Source organism: Mauremys mutica, chromosome 1 (assembly GCF_020497125.1).
Source record: "Mauremys mutica isolate MM-2020 ecotype Southern chromosome 1, ASM2049712v1, whole genome shotgun sequence".
Classification (NCBI taxonomy): domain Eukaryota; kingdom Metazoa; phylum Chordata; order Testudines; family Geoemydidae; genus Mauremys; species Mauremys mutica.
In genome coordinates, this window is record NC_059072.1 from 111,927,661 (window position 1) to 111,949,433 (window position 21,773).

Sequence of the window (21,773 nt, forward strand, 5' to 3'; positions counted from 1 at the left end):
GTGATGCAGTTAAAAATCAAAATAAAGAAAGAGCTCCCGCATGGACGATGCGGACGTGATCGCTGTAAGGGCAGGCAAATCTGTTCTATCAGTGCTCCGTTACAGAAGACGAAAATCAAAATCATTTTTAAGAAATCTCCAGACAGATGCCATAGCAGGGACTCAGCGCACTGCTGCGTGACAAGCGTAACGGAAAGCCAAAGAATCAAATGGACGCTCATGGACTGGAGGACTCAAGCTATCCCACAGTTCCTGCAGTCTCTGAAAAGCATTTGCATTCTTGGCTGAGCTCCAAATGCTTCTAGGGTCAAAAACAGTGTCCGCGGTGGGTCAGGGCATAGCTAGGCAATTTACGCACCCCCCCACCCACCCCCAGAAGTGAAAGGGAAAACAATCCTCTCTTGACTCTTTTACATGTCACCCTATCTTTACTGAATGCTGCAGATAGACGCGATGGAGCAGCACTCAACACCAACATCCTTGCTCCCCCCACGCTATGGATGGCTGATGGTACAATATGGCTGGTATCCGTCCTCATCATCAGCCTATTGGCACATGGGGCAGTGCAAAAGGACTGGTAACCATGCTGACTAGCATCTGTTAGGTCGATCAAGGGCTCCTGGCCCTAATTTTTCCTGGTAGATGGTACAGTATGGCTGATAACCATCGTCATCATAACAACAGGGGGCTGAGCTCCATCAGCCCCCACCCTTCATGTGTAAAGAAAAGATTCAATTGCCCCTGGACTAGCAGAGGGATGCTGGGCTCCTCTCCTACACACTCCTTACTGTCCTGTCTGGACTATCATAGCAGCTGGAGGCTGCCTTCCACTCATATCTCACTAACAAGTCACTGTGTCTTATTCCTGCATTCTTTATTACTTCATCACACAAGTGGGGGGACAATGCTACGGTAGCCCAGGAAGGCTGAGGGAAGAACGGAATCAACAGGTGGGGTTGTTGCAGGAGTACCCCCTGTGAATAGAATACAGCTCATAATTTCTGCAGGATCTGACACAGAGCAGCTGTGCTCTCTGGTTCTATGATACAGTGGTTCTCTAGTACACTTGCCCATATTCTAGGCAGGACTGATTCTATTTTTAGATACCAAAAAGGAGGGATTGACTCAGGGAGTCATTCCCAATTTTGGCTTTTGCGCCCTTGGCTAAGAGCAGCCAGGGGCACTTATGACAGCAACAGATGGTGCAGTGCAAAAGGACTGGTAGCCACGATCATCTCATTACCAATTTATGGTATGGTAGATTTACCCATAACCACCCGCAACAATGATTTTTGCCGCATCAGGCACTGGGATCTCAACCCGGAAATTCCAAGGGGCGGGGGAGGCTGCGGGAACTATGGGATAGCTACGGAATAGCTACCCACAGTGCAATGCTCCAGAAATCAACGCTAGCCTCGGACCGTGGACGCACACCACCGATTTAATGTGTTTAGTGTGGCCGCGCGCACTCGATTTTATACAATCTGTTTTGTTAAACCGTTTTATGTAAATTCGGAATAATCCCGTAGTGTAGACGTACCCTTAGTGTCTTCTGTTGGTCCTGTCCATCTTCTGAGGCATTTTCAGGATTTTTCATTATTCTAATTTCTAAAAACCCAATTTTTAACTCTGCCTTTTCAGTGTTGTGCTCAGGTCCACAGTTCGTATACAGGTTGGTATTCTGCATGATTAAGTCAACTGAGCAATGCAGCACCTATAAACTATTCATTTTCTTCCTGAACAATTGACCCTAATTTATTTGAGATTCTAATATTCTTCTAAAGCAGGTGGCCATGCCGTTGAAGATCAGGAACATCTTTGAGTTCTATATCAAGAACAATAGATGGACCTTGGTGTCAGCATAAACTGCCAGGGAAGATCTAGAGACCTGATCCAAAGCCTATTCAAGTTAATGGAAAGATGTTCATTGACTTGAATGGGCTTTGGATCAGTGCCTAAGAAAATAAATCTTAACTAAAATGTCACCAGAACCCTTTCAGTTATGGAGAAGCAGGACTTCTCTACCAAAGCAATGCAAGAAACTCACAATCTAATTATCCTGTATTATTGTAGCCCATCTTGTTTATTTAATGTAAATGTCTGTCTATTATTTTTTAACAAAAAGCTATTTCATCTTATAATTATGCTCATGGTTACTAAACTGTTGGCCAGAGGCATGGTACCTAGTTATTATGTAGTAAACCAAACCAAAAAAAGTCTTGATACTGTTTGATCTAACTGGATTGAGATGCAGGACATTTTTTTTATAATGTTCATTATTATACACACAATGTATGACTGTACAAATGTATGTGGTTTTTATTTTTAGAATCAAATGCATCTCTTGTCATGACTTCAGTTTTTAATAGTTGAGGCAATCCTGATCTGTGCATTGACTGAAAAGAGTTGAGAGAGGAAAGGACATCTTTTAATGTTTAAGAAAAAGCATTTCCTTAGAATAATAATTAAAAAAATCTGGTGTGTAACAGAATCCTGTCTGCACCCGAAACAGTTGCTTTTCTTGAAATTGGCTTCATTGATGCATCTGTCTTCAGTTGTTTCTTTTTCCCCCAACATTTATGAGGGTTGTTGGTAATTGAATTCTGACATATCAAATTATTTTAATGAACTTTTATTGGGATGGGAGAGGGAGGAGGAGGAATGTTTAGGGTAAAGGTAATAAGGAATTACTGTCTCTTTACTTTAAGGAAAATGAACGGAGGTTAACATTAATATCCTCCTAACATGTTAGTCCTATCTGGTAAGTGGTGCTTGTTCTAAAGGAAGCAGCTCTTCAGTCTTAACAAATAAATCTGCTACTTTACTATAGTGAAGAGTCAGAAAGGGACAAGGAGTGTTGAAGGGGGAGGAAACTGCTTGTCTGGAGTGATAAATGTGAAACCCTCTGAAATAGTTGTCTTTAGCTGAGAAACGAAGAGACTCAATAAGTTCAGCCATTTAATTGCTGTGTAAACACTTCTGTAGAATTACTGTACCAACAAGTATTTTTATTTTTAATTTAAGTATGAGAGGATGGGAATGAACATTTTTAGACATTTTTCCATGCCTGTTTCTTTGCCTGCTCTCTACTTACTGAATGTTTGGATTGGAAGTGGGGCAGAAGGTGTGTCTTACAACTACTGTGATATATTAGTACAATGATGATGACAGGACTGACGTCAGGAAGCAGAGTTCAGCAGGGTGTGTGGGGGTCATCAGGAAAGTCACTTATGTGTTCAAGCTTCTCGTTAATATTTTGAAGTGCTGTTAGTTACATCTGTTGCTGGTTTTGCCTTTAACCCACAGGAATTTAGGAGTCTGAGTCACACTTCTGATTTATAGGTGATGAAATCTTTTTACAGTAGTCTACCCCCACTTATCCCCCACAAAAACACAATTACGGAAGACTTATTTGCTCATTTCAGAGCATTGTTACCAGTTGCAATCTCAGCAATGGCTGTCAGTCATGGGTGAGGCAGTGACCCAGTGTGGTGGTACAGAATCATGGCCCCTGTTGGCTTTAACAAATACAGAAGTGGTAATTTGCAGCAGCTGAAGTGAAATGTTAAAGCTGTTGGCATCCTGCACGAACTGCTAAATGGTAAACCCGGATGTTAGTACTGGCATGAACTTTTAGTCTGTCTAGGCTTTTACTAGTGAGAAATACCTATATAATATCAACATACTGTTCTGATTCGTTTTCGGGGCACCAAACTTAAACTAACAGGAAAGAAGTGTCCAAGGTGTGGTAGCTATATGAGAGAGAAATTGCCAGTTTCTACTAGTCTTACTTAACCTAGTCCTTCCTTTTACTTTGATTCTGGGCCTTCTGTTTAACACTTATCTACAGCTTCCTTCCTTCCTTTCTTTCTTTCTTTTTTCCAGTTTCTAAGGTTCAATAAAATCCACTTTCAGGCTAATCCAGAGAGGGAAGCAAAGCATGTGGGGAGTACAGAATTTTATAATAGACCTGTTATTTCAGTTAGCATTGGTCAGGATCCTGCTCCATTGTTACGTACAAACCTCTCTGTGCTTTAGATTGCTCTTAATGTTGAATATGGCTGATTCGTTTTCAGAGATAGTGTTTTTAAAAATTCTCACAACTTTGAGTGATAGCGCAGAAGATCCCTAAGGACACAAACTCTGAAGGAATCAAAGGTTGACTCTGCAGATTCCCCAGACAATTGTTGGCAATTCCTTGCATAATATTCTGAAACCTAGTTGCCGCGATCCTTGAGGCTGCAGTAGTAATGTGCATCCTTCCATGGGTTTTGTTAAGTATTTTCCAAATGAGTTATCAAAACAGGGTGAATAAATTCCAGGAATGTGAAGAATGAAGTTGTGCTTGAGTTAATTTTAGTTTTATTCTCAATGTTGTTTCCCCGCCCCCCTCCCCCAAACTCTAAAAGAATTAATTGTCTCACACTAGTTGTGCCATGGACAAACAGGGTATTGTGACTGGATTATGTATCCAATTAGTCTGTCTTTCTAGTATGCCTATTCTTTTGCAGTTTGTAAATTCCTGGTGTTTTTCAATTATATATATTTTAGGGAGAAGCATTTAGATGTAGTTGTATTTTGCTACTAGGATTACTTCTGTTTGATATAATTTTACCCCAAAAGGGACTTTGACTTCATTGATGTTTCTCTGATCTCAGACCTACTGGTGGGGCTTTATACTCTTCTGGGACTAGATGTGGTTGCCTGTTGTTAATCAGTGCACAAGCCCTTATAGGGCTACAGTTTTGTGTGTAATTGTTGCTGCTTTTCTGTGGTGTTTCTTTCAGTTCACAACCTTAGTTCAGTTGTTTTCCAGCAATGGAATTAGTTTCATCTGTATTTATCCCATCCACATTGGCCACTGTGTATTTTTTAGCGATGCTTAACATGTGTGTCAGCTTCTGTGTAATTAATTCTTGGTGATAAAAGCATGTTTCCCATCACATTCTTTGGCATGACATTTTACAGACATATTTGACTATCTGGAAGGGGGAGGGGCTTGTCCTCACCTCTCTTCCCCCCCTCCCCATTCTGTCTCACTGAGGTAGGTGGTTATAGAGATTTTGTTCTGAGTAGTGCAGAATTTTCTGGCTGTTTTCTTCTTTCCATGTTTCATTAACTTCTGCTGTCAAACATTTTAAATTATGGTTCTTTTATTTTTATTTTTTTACTTTTCATTTCAAACATTTTTCTATTTTATATATGTGTGCGTGCACGCACACTGAAACTTCGAAGGAATTTCTCAGCATAATTTTAACAGCATTTTCTGTATGGTATTCTTAGAGTTAGTTAGAAACTACTGTCAATCTGTAAAAACTCTCAGGACTTCAGCTTATTGCAGGTCAAAATACCAAATGACGCATTGTATAATTCAGGGAGAAGCACTGACAATTTATTGTTTTTATTTTACGTACCTGCAGTTTTGCCATCAATATCAAAATGTAATGAATGCATTTGTCAGACAGCTTTTCTTCCCCTCCAATCCACTACTCCAATGGATCAGTTAACTTGTCTGATGTATGAGCATCTGAAAAATCATGTTATTGTTATTTTTCTCTTACTACTTTGGGCCACGCCCTGTATCTGATTTCCTTTATCCAAAGAGGTGTATTGGTCTTGCTTCTGATCATGTTCTAATGTTGTGACAATTCTGCTCCTATATACGACTGCTGTTTGATGGGTGTCTGGTAGAAATACATCTTGAGTTTCCCAGGACATCATAGAATTAAAAATTGACATTTTTTTCCACAAGGGCACCATAAACCAGTGGAGTGATTCAGTAGGAAAAAGACAGTTGTCGTCAGTAATATCTTTTTCCTCAGAGCTACTGAAAGTAATATTTTTATGTAAATGGAAAGCAAAAATAAAAACAGCCCACACTTGGGTTCACCCTAAGACTGTGATCCCTGAATTGGGAGCCTGACCTTCCCAAAGGCCTGCTCCCATCTCTGTCTTTTTCTCAACCCTCCTTTTCTTTCTGTAAGGATGGCTTTGGGGAACATTTTACATATAATTTCTGTACTTTGCAGTTTGCTCTACCATTTTATAACTGTTCTGTTAGTATTGTTAGCATAGTGGAGAATACTGAGGTGGTAGATGTTTCTGCAGAGGACAAAAATGTTGATTTGTATCCATTTGTCACTTTGCTCAACTACTAAATATTACTCAAGTTTGTCATCAAAACACCAAAAAGCAAATGTCACTCACCATTCAACTCAGATCCACTTGAAAGTGCAAAGCATTTTTATTTCTTCCTTCTTCAAGGGCAATGTCTAAATCCATTTGTGACCCCCATATATCAACTATTATGAAAATCAAACTCGCACAAGAAGACTTTTTCCTCCTCTATGTTCATGTAGCTCTCTGATGAAAGTTGGAGATTTCTCTTCAGGTTTTTATAAATTGCCCAATCATTGTGATACCTACGTGCAAAACAGAAAAATCTGCAAGAGAGATTTTCCTCCCATAAAGGGCCTCATCTATCACTTGGTTTTGCTACTTACTACAGAACTGATTTTTTTTTCTATTTTTCTTCTCTCCAGTTCCATGTTTTACATCTAGAAACAACTTGGACCAAAATTTGTTTTTTGATGGACCAAGGAGCAAGGAACAGAATAATTAATGCTGTGGTCTAACAAAAACTCACTATGCTATGCTTTGGAATACCAGTACTATGTGGGTTTGTCAGGCTCTGCTACTCATTTCTGACTTTGACATTGTTTTATAGGGACAGGTATGAAGGCTCATAGTGGAGTGAATATGAGTTAGAGGAAATTACCATGACTTTTCGCAGCACGTTTGTCTGATAGACTGGAAGAACAAAGTTATAACTAAACTCTACTTACTGAATAGACTGTAGGTGACTCATATGCTGAAGGTGAAGAGGGTGTTGACAGTTGTTTGCATGAATGCACACTGTGCATTTTCCAGTATTGCCTAGCACTCCAGCATCTGCATAAATGTTTTCAGAGGATGCCTGTATGTCTGAGTGGCATTTTAGGGAAAGTAATTAAACACGTGCTGTAGAGATTTTGCTGATAACATTAATATGCAAAATATCTTTCTCACATTTATTTCAAACAACAGTTTCCAAATAGACACACCAGCAAAGATTTTCACATGCAAGTACCAAAGTGCTGTTCCAGCCTGTTCTGGCATCACCAATAGGACCCAATAGCTCTTATTTCTGTCCTCCAAAGTTTACTTTTCTGAATGGAGCAATTTACTAAGCTGGGTACCTGGAGCTCTTAAATGTTTGGGCACAGAAGAACACGTATGTGTAGATTTAACTTTATATGCCAAATTCCTTCTTATAAACCACTTTCCCGTTGCACACAGCTGTTTAGATGGGCCTTACCAGATCCTGTGCAGCGAAATGGAATGGACCGTCCCAAACTCTACAGCCTAACCAGGAAGAAGATTTGAAAGAGTGTAGTCAACAACATTGACATTTTTCAAGCATGGCAGAATTAACACTCTATGATGAGATTTTTTTGGGAACTCACTATTTCATTCTTTTTTGAGGGGATGACTTTGAGTTGACTAATTGCAACCCCTAAGTAGTTTTGAGAACATTGGAAGATTTTATCAGTGCATCAAAAGGACTCAACAAGGGGTGTAATTTGACTCATGCAGCATAAATTTTTAATGTGAAAACCTGTTCATTAGTTTTGTGGGAAACTATTGTAACTGAACTGGCCGTTGCCCCCCTGTAAATCCATTTAGTTTACGTTCTTCTTTGAACAGCAAGCACTATAGGAAAGTATCTCGAATACCTTTTTGAAAGCCAGCCACATGTTGTAGATTCCTACTGGCTGGACAGGTCCCATTAGACTGTCTCCACTTGTCAGTGGTGCCAGAGATCTGCACAGCTCTCTTGGCAGGCTGATATACAGCTGTATTGGAACAGGATGATTAGAAGTGACAAGCTTGAGAGAGAACCAGCATCAGTCTGCACTGCTCAGCTCTTGTGGGGGACACAGCCCAATTCCTTGGAGATGGACATCTAGGAATAAAATCCTTCTTTAAACTCTAGTAACATTATCAGAATGGTGGATTCAGAACCAAGCCTCTTTCCAAACCTCTTCAAAATCAATTGTTATTCCTCACACTTTGTGTGCTGTAAAATACTTCCAGAGGAACAGTGGGAGGATTTCAACACCAAGATCTGAAAAGACAGAAAACAAAGGCATAGGTTTGCCACCGCTTCTTCCCTCATTTCAGCTACTTATCGGATAGCAAGTGGGATGTGAGAAGCAAGGTGTTCATATGAATAAGAGAGTATGGTCCCTCCATTACAAGGCCTGCAACTGCAGAGAAGTAGATTAAGAAGTCCTTGTGGTTACTTTAAAATCAGATCTCTAATGCTGATGATTATTGTGTGAGCTAACATAGCCTGCAACACCAAAGATGCATAGAATGTGTCCCCAGCTTGCTTGTTTCAGTTGATTATTTTTAAATCAGCGGCTGCCACACTTCAAGAAATCAAAGTATCCTGACCAGCCTAAAGTGGCTTGTTTTTCAATCTTGTGGCCAAGCTATCACTCCAAACACAGGAGTGCATTTACTGTCAGAAATATCTCATGAGCAGATTCTCTTGGTAAAAACTGGAATTCAGTTCCCTTGATACTACTTTTTCCAAATTACATTGTGTGTGTAAACAAATAGTTTTTGATATTTCCTCCTGACCCAGTAGTGCACTTCAGTGGCCTTTGAATATATGCAGGACACCTAAACTTGCAGCTGTGAAGATATTCTTAATCAAAGAATGAAGTATATGGGGATATTACACTTCAGATGCCTGAAATCCAAACTGGACTTCCCACCAGAACTTCAAGTGGATTTTTCATGCAACAGTATTTGATGAAAAACTGAAGCTAAACTTGGCTGAAACTGTACAGATGTTTGTCCTGTTTTCTTGTTAGGTTAACATTTGCTTCAGACAATAAAATATTTTTTTCCATCTGGACATGGTGAATTGCAAAATTGCAATGCTATGTTTCCCTTCTGCCACACCTGCCTGTGAGAGTGAGAATGCATGAGGGAATCCAAATGCTGCTATTGTCCCACCACTGCTGGCTATTAAGCTTCTTTGGAACTGCACACTAACCTTTTCTTTACAAACAACCCTCTCATACCTGTGCTGTTTGATCTGAAAGGATTGTGGTACCACAGTTGCAGAGGGCAAGCACATCTGTCTTGCTTTGCTAGATTTTTCCTTCACTGTATTATGCAATTCCTCCTCCTCTTCCTTCACTTCATCTTTCCTTCCTTTTTTGCGAAGATATTTTGATGTGGAATTGCACCCTGGGAGGGAGAGCAGCTATTTAGTTGGCATAGCACTTGGTTGTTAATGGGCTCTGATTCTTATTTCCAAATTAGTCTACTTCACCTGGTCTCCCATCATTTTCCAGGATAACCTGCGTAAAAAGGATGATCGGATTGAAGAATTGGAAGAGGCGCTGAGAGAGAGTGTGCAGATAACTGCAGAGCGGGAAATGGTGCTAGCACAAGAGGAATCAGCCAGGACTAATGCTGAGAAACAGGTCTGCAATCTTATACAGTCACTGGTATTACCGTTGGGCATGTAAGAGGTACAGCCTGACAATAAAGTAGTAGTAATCATTCTTTGCCCTTGAATAGTACCTTGCCATCTGGGGATCCTAAAGCACTGTGCAGACATTAACTAATTGGGTCCATTTCTGTCCTTTCCTGAAACTAAATATGAGTGTGTGGTGTTCAGTGCTTTGAAAGAGAGGTTTATGTGACATTCCTCTCTGACATGTATACATCAAATATATATTCTTGTGTGTAAACGTGTTCACACGCGCTGTACTATATATGTTGTATTATTATTAACTTGTATTACCGTAGCACATAGGAGCACTAAACATAGACACAAGACACCACTGTGCTAGGCGCTGTACAGACACAGAACAAAAGGATGGTCTCTGTCATAAAGAGTTTACAGTCTAAGTGTAGGACAAGGGACAATGAATGGGGAGTACAAAGAAACAGTGAAACATTAGTGGTCAGCATGATAGGCAATGGTCTCAGCACACCAGCATCTTAGTCATCGTCAAGTTCTTTGTAGGCATAACGGAAAAGGAGTTGTAAGGAGGATTTTTAAGGAAGAGTATGTGTTAGCTTTGTTGATGATTATGGGGAGCTCCTCCCAATCACAAGGGGCAGCATGGGAGAAAGCTTGAAAGTGTTTGATTGAAAATATAACAAATGGATGATAGAGACTGGTATTGTGGGCCAGAGTCGGGTGGGAGTTGACATCTTAGTATGAAAGATGATAGGTAGGGTGGGGATAGGCCCTGAAGGATCTTGAAAGAGAAGAAAAGTCTCTTATATTTAATGCAGTTGAGAAGGGGGTAATTCATGGGAGGGATGCAAAGAGAAGGGTGACATGGTTGTGTACACATGTCTTCAAGTCACCACAGCTTGATGAAATACATCCTAGAAAATTCAAGGAGCTGACTGAGGAGATATCTGAGCCATTAGCAATTATCTTCGAAAAGTCATGGAAGACGGAAGAGTCTCCAGAGGACTGGAAAGGACAAATATACTGCCAATCTATAAAAAGGTAAATAAGGACAACCAGGGAATTACAGGCCAGTCAGATTAGCTTCAGTACCCAGAAAGATAATGGAGCAAATAATTAAGCAATCAATTTACTAACACCTAGAAGATAATAAGGTGATAAGTAAGAGTCAGCATGGATTTGTCAAGAACAAATCATATCAAACCAACCTAATAGCTTTCTTTGACAGGGTAGCAAGCCTTGAGGAGAGTGGTAAGCGGTAGATGTGGTATATCTTGACTTTAGTAAGGCTTTTGATACTGTCTTGCATGACATTCTCATAAACAAACTAGGGAAATATAACCTAGATGGAGGTATTATAAGGTGGGTGCATAACTGGTTGGAAAAGTGTTCCCAGAGAGTAGTTATTAATGGCTCACAGTCAAGCTGGAAGGGCATATCGAGTGGGGTCCCACTGGGATCAGTTCTGGGGCTGGTTCTATTCAATATCTTCATCAGTGATTTAGATAATGACATAGAGAGTACACTTATAAAGTTTGCAGATGATACCAAGCTGGGAGGGGTTGCAAGTGCTTTGGAGGATAGGATTCAAATTCAGAATAATCTGGAGAAATGGTCTGACGTAAATAGGATGAAATTCAATAAGGACAAATGCAAAGTACTCCACTAAGGAAGGAACAATCAGTTGCACAAATACAAAATGGGAGATGACTGGCTAGGAAGGAGTACTGCGGAAAGGAATCAGGGGTTTGTAGTGGATCACAAGCTAAATATGAGTCAACAGTGTAACACTGTTGCAAAAAAAAAAAGGCAAACATAATTCTGGGATATATTAGCAGGAGTGTTGTAAGCAAGACATGAGAAGTAATTATTTCGCTCTGCTCCACTCTGATTAGGCCTCAACTGGAGTATGGTGTCCAGTTTTGGGCGCCGCATTTCAGGAAAGATGTGGACAAATTGGAGAAAGTCCAGAGAAGAGCAACAAAAATTATTAAAGGTCTAGAAAACATGGCCTATGAGGGAAGATTGAAAAACATGGGTTTGTTTAGTCTGGAGAAGAGAAGACTGAGGGAGGACACAATAACTGTTTTCAAGTACATAAAAGGTTGTTACAAGGAGGAGGGAGAAAAAATCTTCTCCTTAACCTCTGAGGATAGGACAAGAAGCAATGGGCTTAAATTGCAGCAGGGGATGTTTAGGTTGGACATTTGGAAAAACTTTTTCAGAGTGGTTAAGCACTGGAATAAATTGCCTAGGGAGGTTGTGGAATCTCCATCATTGGAGATTTTTAAGAGTAGGTTAGATAAACACCTTTCAGGGATGGTCTAGATAATACTTAGTTCTGCCTTGAGTGCAGGGGACTGGCTGGATTAAATGATGTCTCAAGGTCCGTTCCAGTTCTATGATTCTGTGATCAAAGCAGTGGACTAGGAAACTGATCTTCATGACAGCATTCAGAATGGATATTGTGGGGAGAAGGATACAATTGCATTTATCAAGATCAGTGAGAATGATATTGTAGTAATTGAGACACAAGATGATGAGAGCTGGCATAAGAGTTGTAACTTGGTGGATGGAGGGGAAAGGCTGTTTCTTAGATATGTTATACAGAAAGAATCTGCGAGATTTAAACATAGCGGGGATGTGAGGACCTGGAGTGAGGTCCAAGTTGAAGAAAACACTCCGGTTGCTGGCATTAGTAAAAGGCAGGATAGTGGTGGTGAACATAGTAAATGAGAGAGGAGGTAGTGAGGAGGGAAGATTAAGAGCTCTCTGTTAGCCATGTTGAGTTTGATCTGATGGCTAGACATCCATGAGATGTCAGAGAGAAGCCAAGATTTTAATTTGGACAGAAGGAGAGAGGTCTGGGGAGGTGGGGGAGGATGAGTAGGATCTTCTGAAGGACATGCTGAAGGATAGATTAGAGAGTTAGGAGGAGACCTAGGAGAGGACAGACTCCCAGAATCCAAGGGAAGACAAGATTTCAAGAAGAAGAGCATAGTCAGTGTCAATGCAGCTGACAATTCAAAGAGGATGTGGATGGAATACTGGTTCTGAGTTTGGCTAGGAAGAGGTCACTAGACACCTTGGCAAAAACAGTTTCAGTGGAGTGTTGGGGTGGAAGCAGGATCAGAGAGGGTCTAGGATGGAATTGAAGAGAGAAACGCCAGATAGCAATTATAAACAGAACTTTCAGTGAGCTTACAGATGAAAGGGAGATGGGGCAGCAGTTGGAGAAACAAGTGGGGTCAATGGTGGGATTTTAAGATTGGAGAGACTGAAGTGTGATTGTATTGTGAGGAGAAAGAGGAAGAGGAAAAAGAGAGGTTAAGGGCAAAGGGATGAGGGTGGGCATTAGGGAGATGGGATGGGGTCATTCTGGCAAGTGGAGGGGTTACAGGAGGAAAGCAGATGAGAAGCTTCTGCATCTATGACAGAGAAGGAGAGATATGTAGGAAAGGAGGGAAAGGCAAGCCGCGGGGAGAAGGTTGCATAGTTTTGTAATTTTCCTCTTGGAAGTAATCAGAGAAGTGAAGGGTTTGAGGAGTAAGTCAAAGGTGGCAAAAAGGCAGTTGGGATTTCAAGTGTGGATTCGTTTAAGCTGGGGAAGTAAAGTTGTTTAGTTATGAATATGTCAGTACTGAAAGAGGGGAGAATGAATTTCTAATAGAGGAAGTCAGTCTGGTCAAAGGAATTCCACCAGAGATGCTCTGCAGCATAAGAGTAGGAGCGGAGGAAGCAAAAGTTGGGACTGAGTCAGGGCTGAGAGATGGTGGTGAGAACTTACAAGTAGGAGAGAGGGGCAGAAGAATCAAGAGTGAAGGAAAGAGAAGCATGGAAGGAATCAACAACTAGATCAAGTGAAGATCATTCTGAGCAAATGAGAAGCCATCAATACTAGTGGACTGGAAGGTGGCAAGGCATGATGGGGGTTGCTGGAGGGCGATGCTAAGAGAGACCAGGTGATGGTTGGAGAGAGGGAACTCAGCAACAGAGAGTTCAGTGCTTGATGAAAAACAACTCAAGTGAACACCTCTTTTGGTGAATGGGAGAGTTGAACCAGGGCTGCAAGTCAAATGAAGACATGAAGGTGAAGAAATGTGCAGCCAAGGGGTTGGATGGGTCATTAACATGGAAGTTAGTGACTGAGGACATGTGGGAGATTGAGAGGAGAGGAAGAGAGAGAGAGCCTGGATCTGAAAGCAAAAGAGGGTTGATAGGGAGGAGTTGGATGGACGGTAGATGACAGCAACATGGAAGGAAAGAGAAGGGTTGAATGCACTGCTGTTGAAAAGAGGAAAAAGTGGGGGAGAAAGGAGTGGGAAGTGGCAGGAATGGGAGAGAAGACCAGCACCCCCATCAGGGTCATATATGACAGCTGTGTTTTATTTCTAGCAAGGTTGCGAACTGAGAGGACCTCAACTAATGCTATGTTACTTGCAGACAGTGTTAAGAGAAAACCAACCTTGTCACTCAGTGACTTTGCATAGCACCAAGTCAACTGCCCTGTCCTATTTTACCTGACAGTGTTTTGCTTCAGTATGAATTAAATGCAGTTAGGTAATAGGGAGGGATGGCAAGTAGCCATTGTTCTAAGGTGGGAAGGGGATTTCCTTTCAGCTGTTTAACCTTCTCACATTCCCTTCTTCACTTTAAAAATGCCCTTGTTGGTTCCCATTCTGTGGCGATCTATATAAATTATGAAAAAAATCTCCCTCTGAAAATTGAGAGTTTTACAAGTCTGAGATTCTGTTTTTGTTTTGAAGATTAATGACAGATTCTTTTATGTGTTGCAACTATGATAATATATTAATGTCAACTTTAGATTGGATATAAGTGTGATGTATGTTTGTGTTTTTTTAAATGTTAATGTTGACCATACTGATTATAATTTGCTTTTAATTGCATGCTTTTTCTTCCCTCTATTCTGCTCATCTTATTTTCTACCATTCTGCAACTCGCCTGTCTGAAGCTATTAAATGAAACAGTGCATAAGGCCAACTATTTTGGCTTTAAATGGTTCAAGGTATGAGGAAACCTCATTTACGTACATCCCTCCCCCTTTTCTTTAATACTGTTGTGTTAACCCCCAGTCCTGTCTAGCCGTCATCTCATGTGCTGTGCCTCTCTGCTGTACAGTAGTGCTCACTGTAGATCTTTCTAAATGCCCTGTAAGTAAAAATCATACTTATTTTGCAAAAATTATGCACTCCATTAACCTGCTCAGGAATACAGAATTCTCAGACTTGGTGCCTAGACAGTGGTCACAAACCAACTGCAGTGAGCCACTACAGCCTTACATACACCAGAACAATTGGGTGTAAATCAGACTTTTGATTCCATCACTGCCACTCCTGCTTAGATAAGAAAATTCAATCCAACAGCAGACTGACTGAGTGGGAAACAGAAAGAGACTGAATGATGGTTTCACCATTCTGAGAAATAGGATAATTCAGAAGTTTGAGGTCCTCATAATGGATCAGAGTAATGCAGGAAGATTACAAGACATATCTGATCTTTTTCCATATGCCAGAATCAGGAGTCTTGCTAACCTCACAAACCTGGCCAGAAGAGATTACATACCTTCCCTCCAATGAGAGAGAAAAGATGTTCCAGTTATTAGGGCACTACCATGGATTTGCAGGGCTCTATGGATAAAGTCCTGCGGGATAGAGCCAGGGTGGATTTGATTTAAATCAATTTGATTTAAATCATGTTTTAAATCACTAGTCACAAAAACTCGATTTAATCATGGATTTCTACAAAAGTGCATTCTTGTTGGTTGTTATAACCTTAATAGATATTCTTCACAACTCAGAGATAGAAATAGGTTTCATTTTTAGAAGCTACACTCTATACATTTTTAATGATTTATTTTGAAAACTTTCAGATTAGTTTTACAGCTATATCAGAAAATGAATGATTGGTTACTTCATTTACCAAAGGTAATTGAAGTAGATATTTATAAAGTCATTGAGAGGTGAACCATCTCCAGTTCAACAGGTTAATCATTCATATTTGGAGGATTTTCTTGCCATGCTGTATTAAGAGGAGAACATCACCAGACAGACATATAAATTGTTTTATTTAACTAAAACAACATCATTATGGATTCTGGATTTTTTCTTCAACAGCAAACATATAATATTTTAACAAAATAAGCATATGAATTTTTGAAATTAGTTAAACGTTCAAGTTTTTTAAAATCAGGTTTGTTTTTGTTAAAATTGTTTTTAACTAAAATAGTTAAATGAAACATTTTTTAAAAAGAAAACTAAAATTAAATCGACTATGTCAGCCAGGTAAACAAGAGAAACTTAAAATATTGGCTTCTGCAGATAATTCAGCCATCTTCACCTTCATTTTCCTGTTTGTTCATAATCTGGAAAAGAAAAACAAGCTTTCCTGCTTTTTCAGGTCCCAAACGATTTCTCTATTTGGAATGAATTAGTCCAAAGGAAGAAAATATTCTTTCTACATCGGCAGAAGAAGCTACTGCTATTAAAAGTGAGATTATCACTTCAACAGTTTCTGAATCCAAGTGCTTAAGTGACTTCCACCAGTTCACTGGTGTGACTTTCTTTAAAACGTCATCAGCAAACATCTATTTCTTTAATGGTTCACCCGTAGCGCTGAAGTTTATTATAGTTGGCATTATGGAGGGATGATTGCTGGATGTCCATGTCATAGCTAACTCCTCTTCTTCAGCAGTTAAAGTTTGACCCTAGTACCGAATATTGAGAATATTTGGAAGAAAGTGAGCTGGAGATAGTGCTTGTCCCATTTGTTTTTTTAATGCTTGTAATTTAACTCTGTCATTGCATATTTCTCTTTTTAAGATCTCACTCAGTTCCTTCCAAATTTCAACAGCGTCAGCAATAGAACAGCTATTTCCCTGCATTTGGTTCAAGGCTGCAGAAATAGGTTTCAGGGTACTCTACCATGTGTTCAACATTTCTCTTAAGCCCAATGTTGAGAACTTTAGCTGTGACAGTGCCATCTATTTTTTCATGATTTTGTTCACAAAATGTCATCAAATTAAGCCAGCTTCTTGATATAGTGCTCAAAACAGTCCACTACTGTGTTCCATTGCACGTCTTGTGGGAGAGTTAGCTTGGTTCCTCCCACTTTTTTTGGAGCAGCTGCTGCAAAGTGGTTGTTACGGAAGTATTTTGCAATTTCAACAACATTAGCCTTTATTTCTGGAACACTGAAGTCTTTGGCTAGGAGATGCATCAAATTAGCACTGCATCCGTATGTTATTAGCTTGGGACTCTCTTCTAAATTTCTTCTCATCTTGGATATGTTTGCAGCATTGTCTGTGAGCAAGCTGTGTACTAGACATTTGAATTTTTTTTCACAGTTAGTTATAGTTTTTACTGCTACTTCTTGTGAATATTCTGCTGTGCGTGCATTTCCTGATGTATCAATTGATTCTGTAAGGAAGACATTCCCTTCTTCTGTTGTCACATAAGCACATACAACAGGATCATTGCTCCACCCATCAAGACTCAGGTTAACAATTTCACCCTCTAGACCTTTTACACACTGCTCAATTTCTGTTTCATACACTTTATCCAGCAATTTGGCTGTGACATCTGCTCTGTTGGGTGAACTGTATTCTGGACTTAATGACTGAACCATGTTAATGAAGTGTGGGTTCTCAATCATATGGAAAGGAGAGTTTGTTGAAAAAATTGCCCTGTTTGTTTATGCATCAATTACCTCTTTTTGTAATCTGCTGGTTCTTATCACAAACTTATCTGTGGTTGTTTCTGGATAATGGAAATTATTTTTTCTTTTTGCTACAGGTGATATACTGTGGCTATGTGACCTACATGATGTGACTGAAACAATATCATTGGCAGATAACTCTGAAAATATAGAAAATTATGGTGATCTTGAAGGTGGATGGTCTTCAGAATCCTGTATGTTGAGGATGGATTCTCCTAAACAAAATAAGTCAATGCAGTTATTTAATTATTATTACCATACTGCTCATTTAGTATTACTTATTGCATTCACTTACACGCAGTACTGCTTTAAAGGTGAAATTGTAAAAGAAAGATCTGCCTATTTCAGCTATTTATTTTTTATCACAACTGCATCTAAAATGATAGCATCATAGAGTAACAACTATATTTTTTGCTCAAACATGAGAATTCAAGAATAATCCAGAAGGAAGACAGGCAGTCCTTAAGAAAAAGTATGAAATAAAAAACTTTACCAACCTGAAGATCCAGCATGTTCAGACATATTCCTTTCATCATCTTCAACACAGCTTCCTCCTGAGAAGGAACACTGCTCATGATAGGTTTCAGAGTAGCAACCATGTTAGTCTGTATCCGCAAAAAGAACAGGAGTATTTGTGGCACCTTAGAGACTAACAAATTTATTTGAGCATAAGCTTTCGTGGGCTACAGCCCACTTCTTCGGATGCATGGTGTTGTTTCATTCGGGCAGCCAGGACTTGCATTTCTTTGTTGCACTGTTTGCATTTTGCACACATGCCTGATTTACCCACAGGTAGAGGGAACTTCATTAAAATATTCCCAAACTGGGTCTCTTTTATGGCCTGCTGCCATTATAGGTTTTCCCTTCTAGTGAGAGAATGGTATGGTAGATCTCAAATCTATGAAGGCTACACTCAGAAAGACCTCAAGATTTCTGGAATATGCTGCTCAAACAGTTTCACTTTTGTTTCTACTGCCTGTCCCTCCCTTCTCACATTTATCTCCAGATTTCTTCTCCTTGTCCAGATCTATTCCGCCCCCAACAATCTTCTATTCGTTGAACTTTTTTGAAACTTTGCACTTTTAGAGAGAGGTAAGGGATTGACTCTGTGTACACAAATGTTCAGAGGGACAATAGGGTTGAGGTCTGTTATTTCTCACCTCTATATTTTATTTATTTATTTATTTTATTTAAAAACATTTTTGCTGTTAACAAGCATGTTATCTCTGGAGAGACAAATCCACAGTTTGAGAACTGCAAAACTAAGCATCTCTGATGGTATCTTCTAGACTGAGCACTGAGTCCCATTGGGTAGATAGAAAGATGAACCTAAATAATCTATACAGAAGCCCCTGGAACCCCATAAGATTGGGTCCCTAATCCATGAACTATTGGAACTAATTTACAAAACTTTTCTTAAACATTATATGAATATATTATCTTATACGATAGAATTAGAATTTATAATCCCTATTCCATGGTGATACCTTTGAGCTATAGTTTTAATTAAGATACAGTATCTTAGATAGGTTTTTTCCTCAAATAGCATTTTATCCAAAAACAAATTTATTTTTTTTTAAATCATTGATTTTTATCCACCCTGGATAGAGCAGAGGTCTGACTTTAAGAAAATAGAAAGCCTTAGTCATCCATTTTGAGAGACTGTATTCAGTTCACTGAAGTCCCAGTTCAGACATATGTTTAGGAGATCCTTTCCAGCCTGAACTAAGGTTAGATGGCCTAAAGTCTTTTGAGTCCTGTAAGTGAACCACAGTCCACCAGACACTACAGCCATCTGTAATTCCATCCTTCGATTGGGAGATAGGTAGTCATTTTCCTGATAAGCTGTAGACTGATAACCACTGCTTATTGGGTTCTTCTGGAGGTAGACTTCAGATCACTTTAATCCATCCCCTCTTCCTTCAGACCCAAAGAAATGGTAGATGATCATGAGGACAGTCCATTTGTAGGAAATTCAAGCAGTAAGACTAGTTCCAAGAGATTATGGGGATGGTCTCCCTTCTGTTGACAGTATCTAAGAATTTAGGAGAAATATAACATTGATTTTGGAGCTCAGGTAGTTAATTCATTTGTACAATCAAAATTATTAAAAAATGGAGATTGTCAGAATTATCTTAGCCTCAGTAGAATCTGGGTATTCTTTAGCATTAACAGATTTAAAAGATGCATACCTGTACATCAGAGTTCCTCTAGGTTGCTCTAGGAAAATAAAGGTGTCATATGCATCTCCTGTTTGGTCTTTGGTCCTTTCTGGCACTGTTCTACGGTGTCCTGATCATGCTGACGGTGGCTATCTGGCAATGGAAGATCCATATTCTACTTTACTTGGACAATTGGCAGGTTCAGATTTCTTCAGCTCTATAGGTAACTCTGGCAGCGAAATCTATGGTAGCGCTCCTGATGGATGAGAGCTTTTTCATTTGTCAGGGTTGACTTTATTCTGACTCAGTTGCACATCCACACAGAGAGCTGTCTTCAAGAGTTTCAGTATGGGTCCATCTGTCACAGCAACATCTTACCAGGAGATTCTCACTGGCCAAGAATATCAGCCTCATTGTCCCAGGATTCAAGAAATTCTACAACTCTTGGGCATTAAGTTCTCTCTAATAAAGCTGGTTCCCTAAATTTACTGTCCTCACTGACCACTTATGCTGGCCTTTCTAGAGCAGTGGAACCAAAAGAGCAGTGGCCTCTTAGATAAGATTCACTTGAAGGAGAGTTTGTTCTACCTGTCATGCTTAAAATATCCTCAGCTGTGTAGGCAAAGAATGCCATGGTAGATCTCTTCCCACCTTATGTTATAAGAGCTGATATATTTGGCTTCTATAGTTCATAACCTTATTGTTCTAAGTATAAAACTGGTTGGCAGGGAATTTTTTACTGACGCTTTGGTGGCTCAATGACTCTAAAAAGGGGTATCAAAAAATAACTGGAGGGAGACTCCAGCTACCTCTTTGGAGAGGGAGAAAAGGTATAACATACTAGTCTCAGGCCAAAGGTCTAATTTACAGTTAATATAAGAACTAGAAGGTATTGGGGGGATTGCCCACGTTGGTCAGGAAAACAATGCTGGAACCCCACAAACAATAAGTTTGCTTAAATGTGGTTATTGCTAGCATGGCTTCAACAATAGTGTGTATAGAGCCATAATTAAAGGCAGCATATGCTGTGCATCTTCACATACTGAAGTGTGGAGATAACTGACTCAACACACTATTGTAGCATATCACTAAACAAAAAGCACCCCAAAAAGTGGAGTGTTACAATCACTGTGATAATACAGTTGGGGGCATTTTTCAGAATAATTAGTGAGTTGGTGGTAAATTGGGTGCCCAAAAGACACACGCAGTAGCAAAATTTTCAAGAATGTGCAGCAAAGTTGCTCATGTAAAATGAATTACTTTGCCTACAGATTTTCAGTTTCCTATTGCTACATTTGCAGTTTCATATGCAATCGCACATGCAACTTGGGTGCACTTTTATTAAAAGTTAACCTCAGGAGAGTGCTTTTGCAGTTTCACCCCCAAAAATTTGACAAGAGAACATATAAATAATTTAAACAACACAAATATATTTTTGCATGAGAAAAGAATTTTCTAGTCTGAGACTGACTGGGTTAACTGTATCCATAAACACCACAGCAGCTGCTGACAAGCTAAGAGTTTCCCATCTCCTTCAAGTGATTATCCATATGCCCATTACACTTATGGTGCAAGTGTGTCCCATACACTTGAATTCAGAGTCTTTTGGCCAGGAGTCTCCATTGTGCTCTGAGTCCTCATGCCCCTTACCAAAGTCATAAAGGGGCAGAGCGACCCAACCCTCTCATACCTGTAGTGAAGCTTGTCTTCAAATCTACCTCGTGGGCATGTCACTGAGACCACCTTAGGACCCTGGGTCACATGACCTGCTTGTGTACAGTCTTTCTGCAGCTAAGAGTTTGGGACCATATGAATCTATCATTATGATGACCCGTCACCTTACTAGTCATGCCAGATCTGGTCTCACAGAACATCATCTGGATTCTGCATCCCGATCTAGCAACCCTGTACATGACAGCTTGGATGCCATCTGGTTAACATTTACAGAAATAAGTGTGTCTGGTGAATTTCAGGACATCTTGCTCCAAAGCAGGAACTCCTCGACCAGACTGACATAGAGAGCCAAATGGAAGTGATTTTCTCTTTGGGCAGTGCAGCATCATCTTTTGCCAGTAGCAGCCCAGGTTCTAGCTATACTGAACTAATTACTTTCCCTGAAGCAATCAGCCCTCTCTTCTAGTTTGATATGAGTGCTCTTGGCAGCGATATTTGTGAACTATCTTCCTGTTTAAAGCAATACAGTTTTCTTGCACCCTACAGTGGGAAGATTCCTGAAGGGGCTCTCCCATGTTTGTCTCATGGTTCAGGAACCCCCTCCTTTGTGAGACTTTGGTGTCAACTAGACTGATGGACCCCACTTTGAGCAT

At 39.9% G+C, this 21,773-nt stretch overlaps 1 protein-coding gene across 8 annotated transcripts in view; it reads left to right on the forward strand.

The window, feature by feature from the left end:
- The window catches only part of ERC1 (ELKS/RAB6-interacting/CAST family member 1), a 578,436-nt gene that overhangs the window by 321,549 nt on the left and 235,114 nt on the right, over nt 1-21,773 (forward strand). For 7 of the 8 annotated variants that reach the window (XM_044991188.1, XM_044991177.1, XM_044991167.1 and 4 more), the window contains one exon: nt 9,414-9,545. The exons of the other annotated variant lie outside the window; for it this stretch is intronic. In XM_044991188.1, the coding sequence (XP_044847123.1) occupies nt 9,414-9,545 (132 nt within the window). The remainder of the gene's footprint in view (nt 1-9,413; nt 9,546-21,773) is intronic. 8 annotated transcript variants of the gene reach the window in all.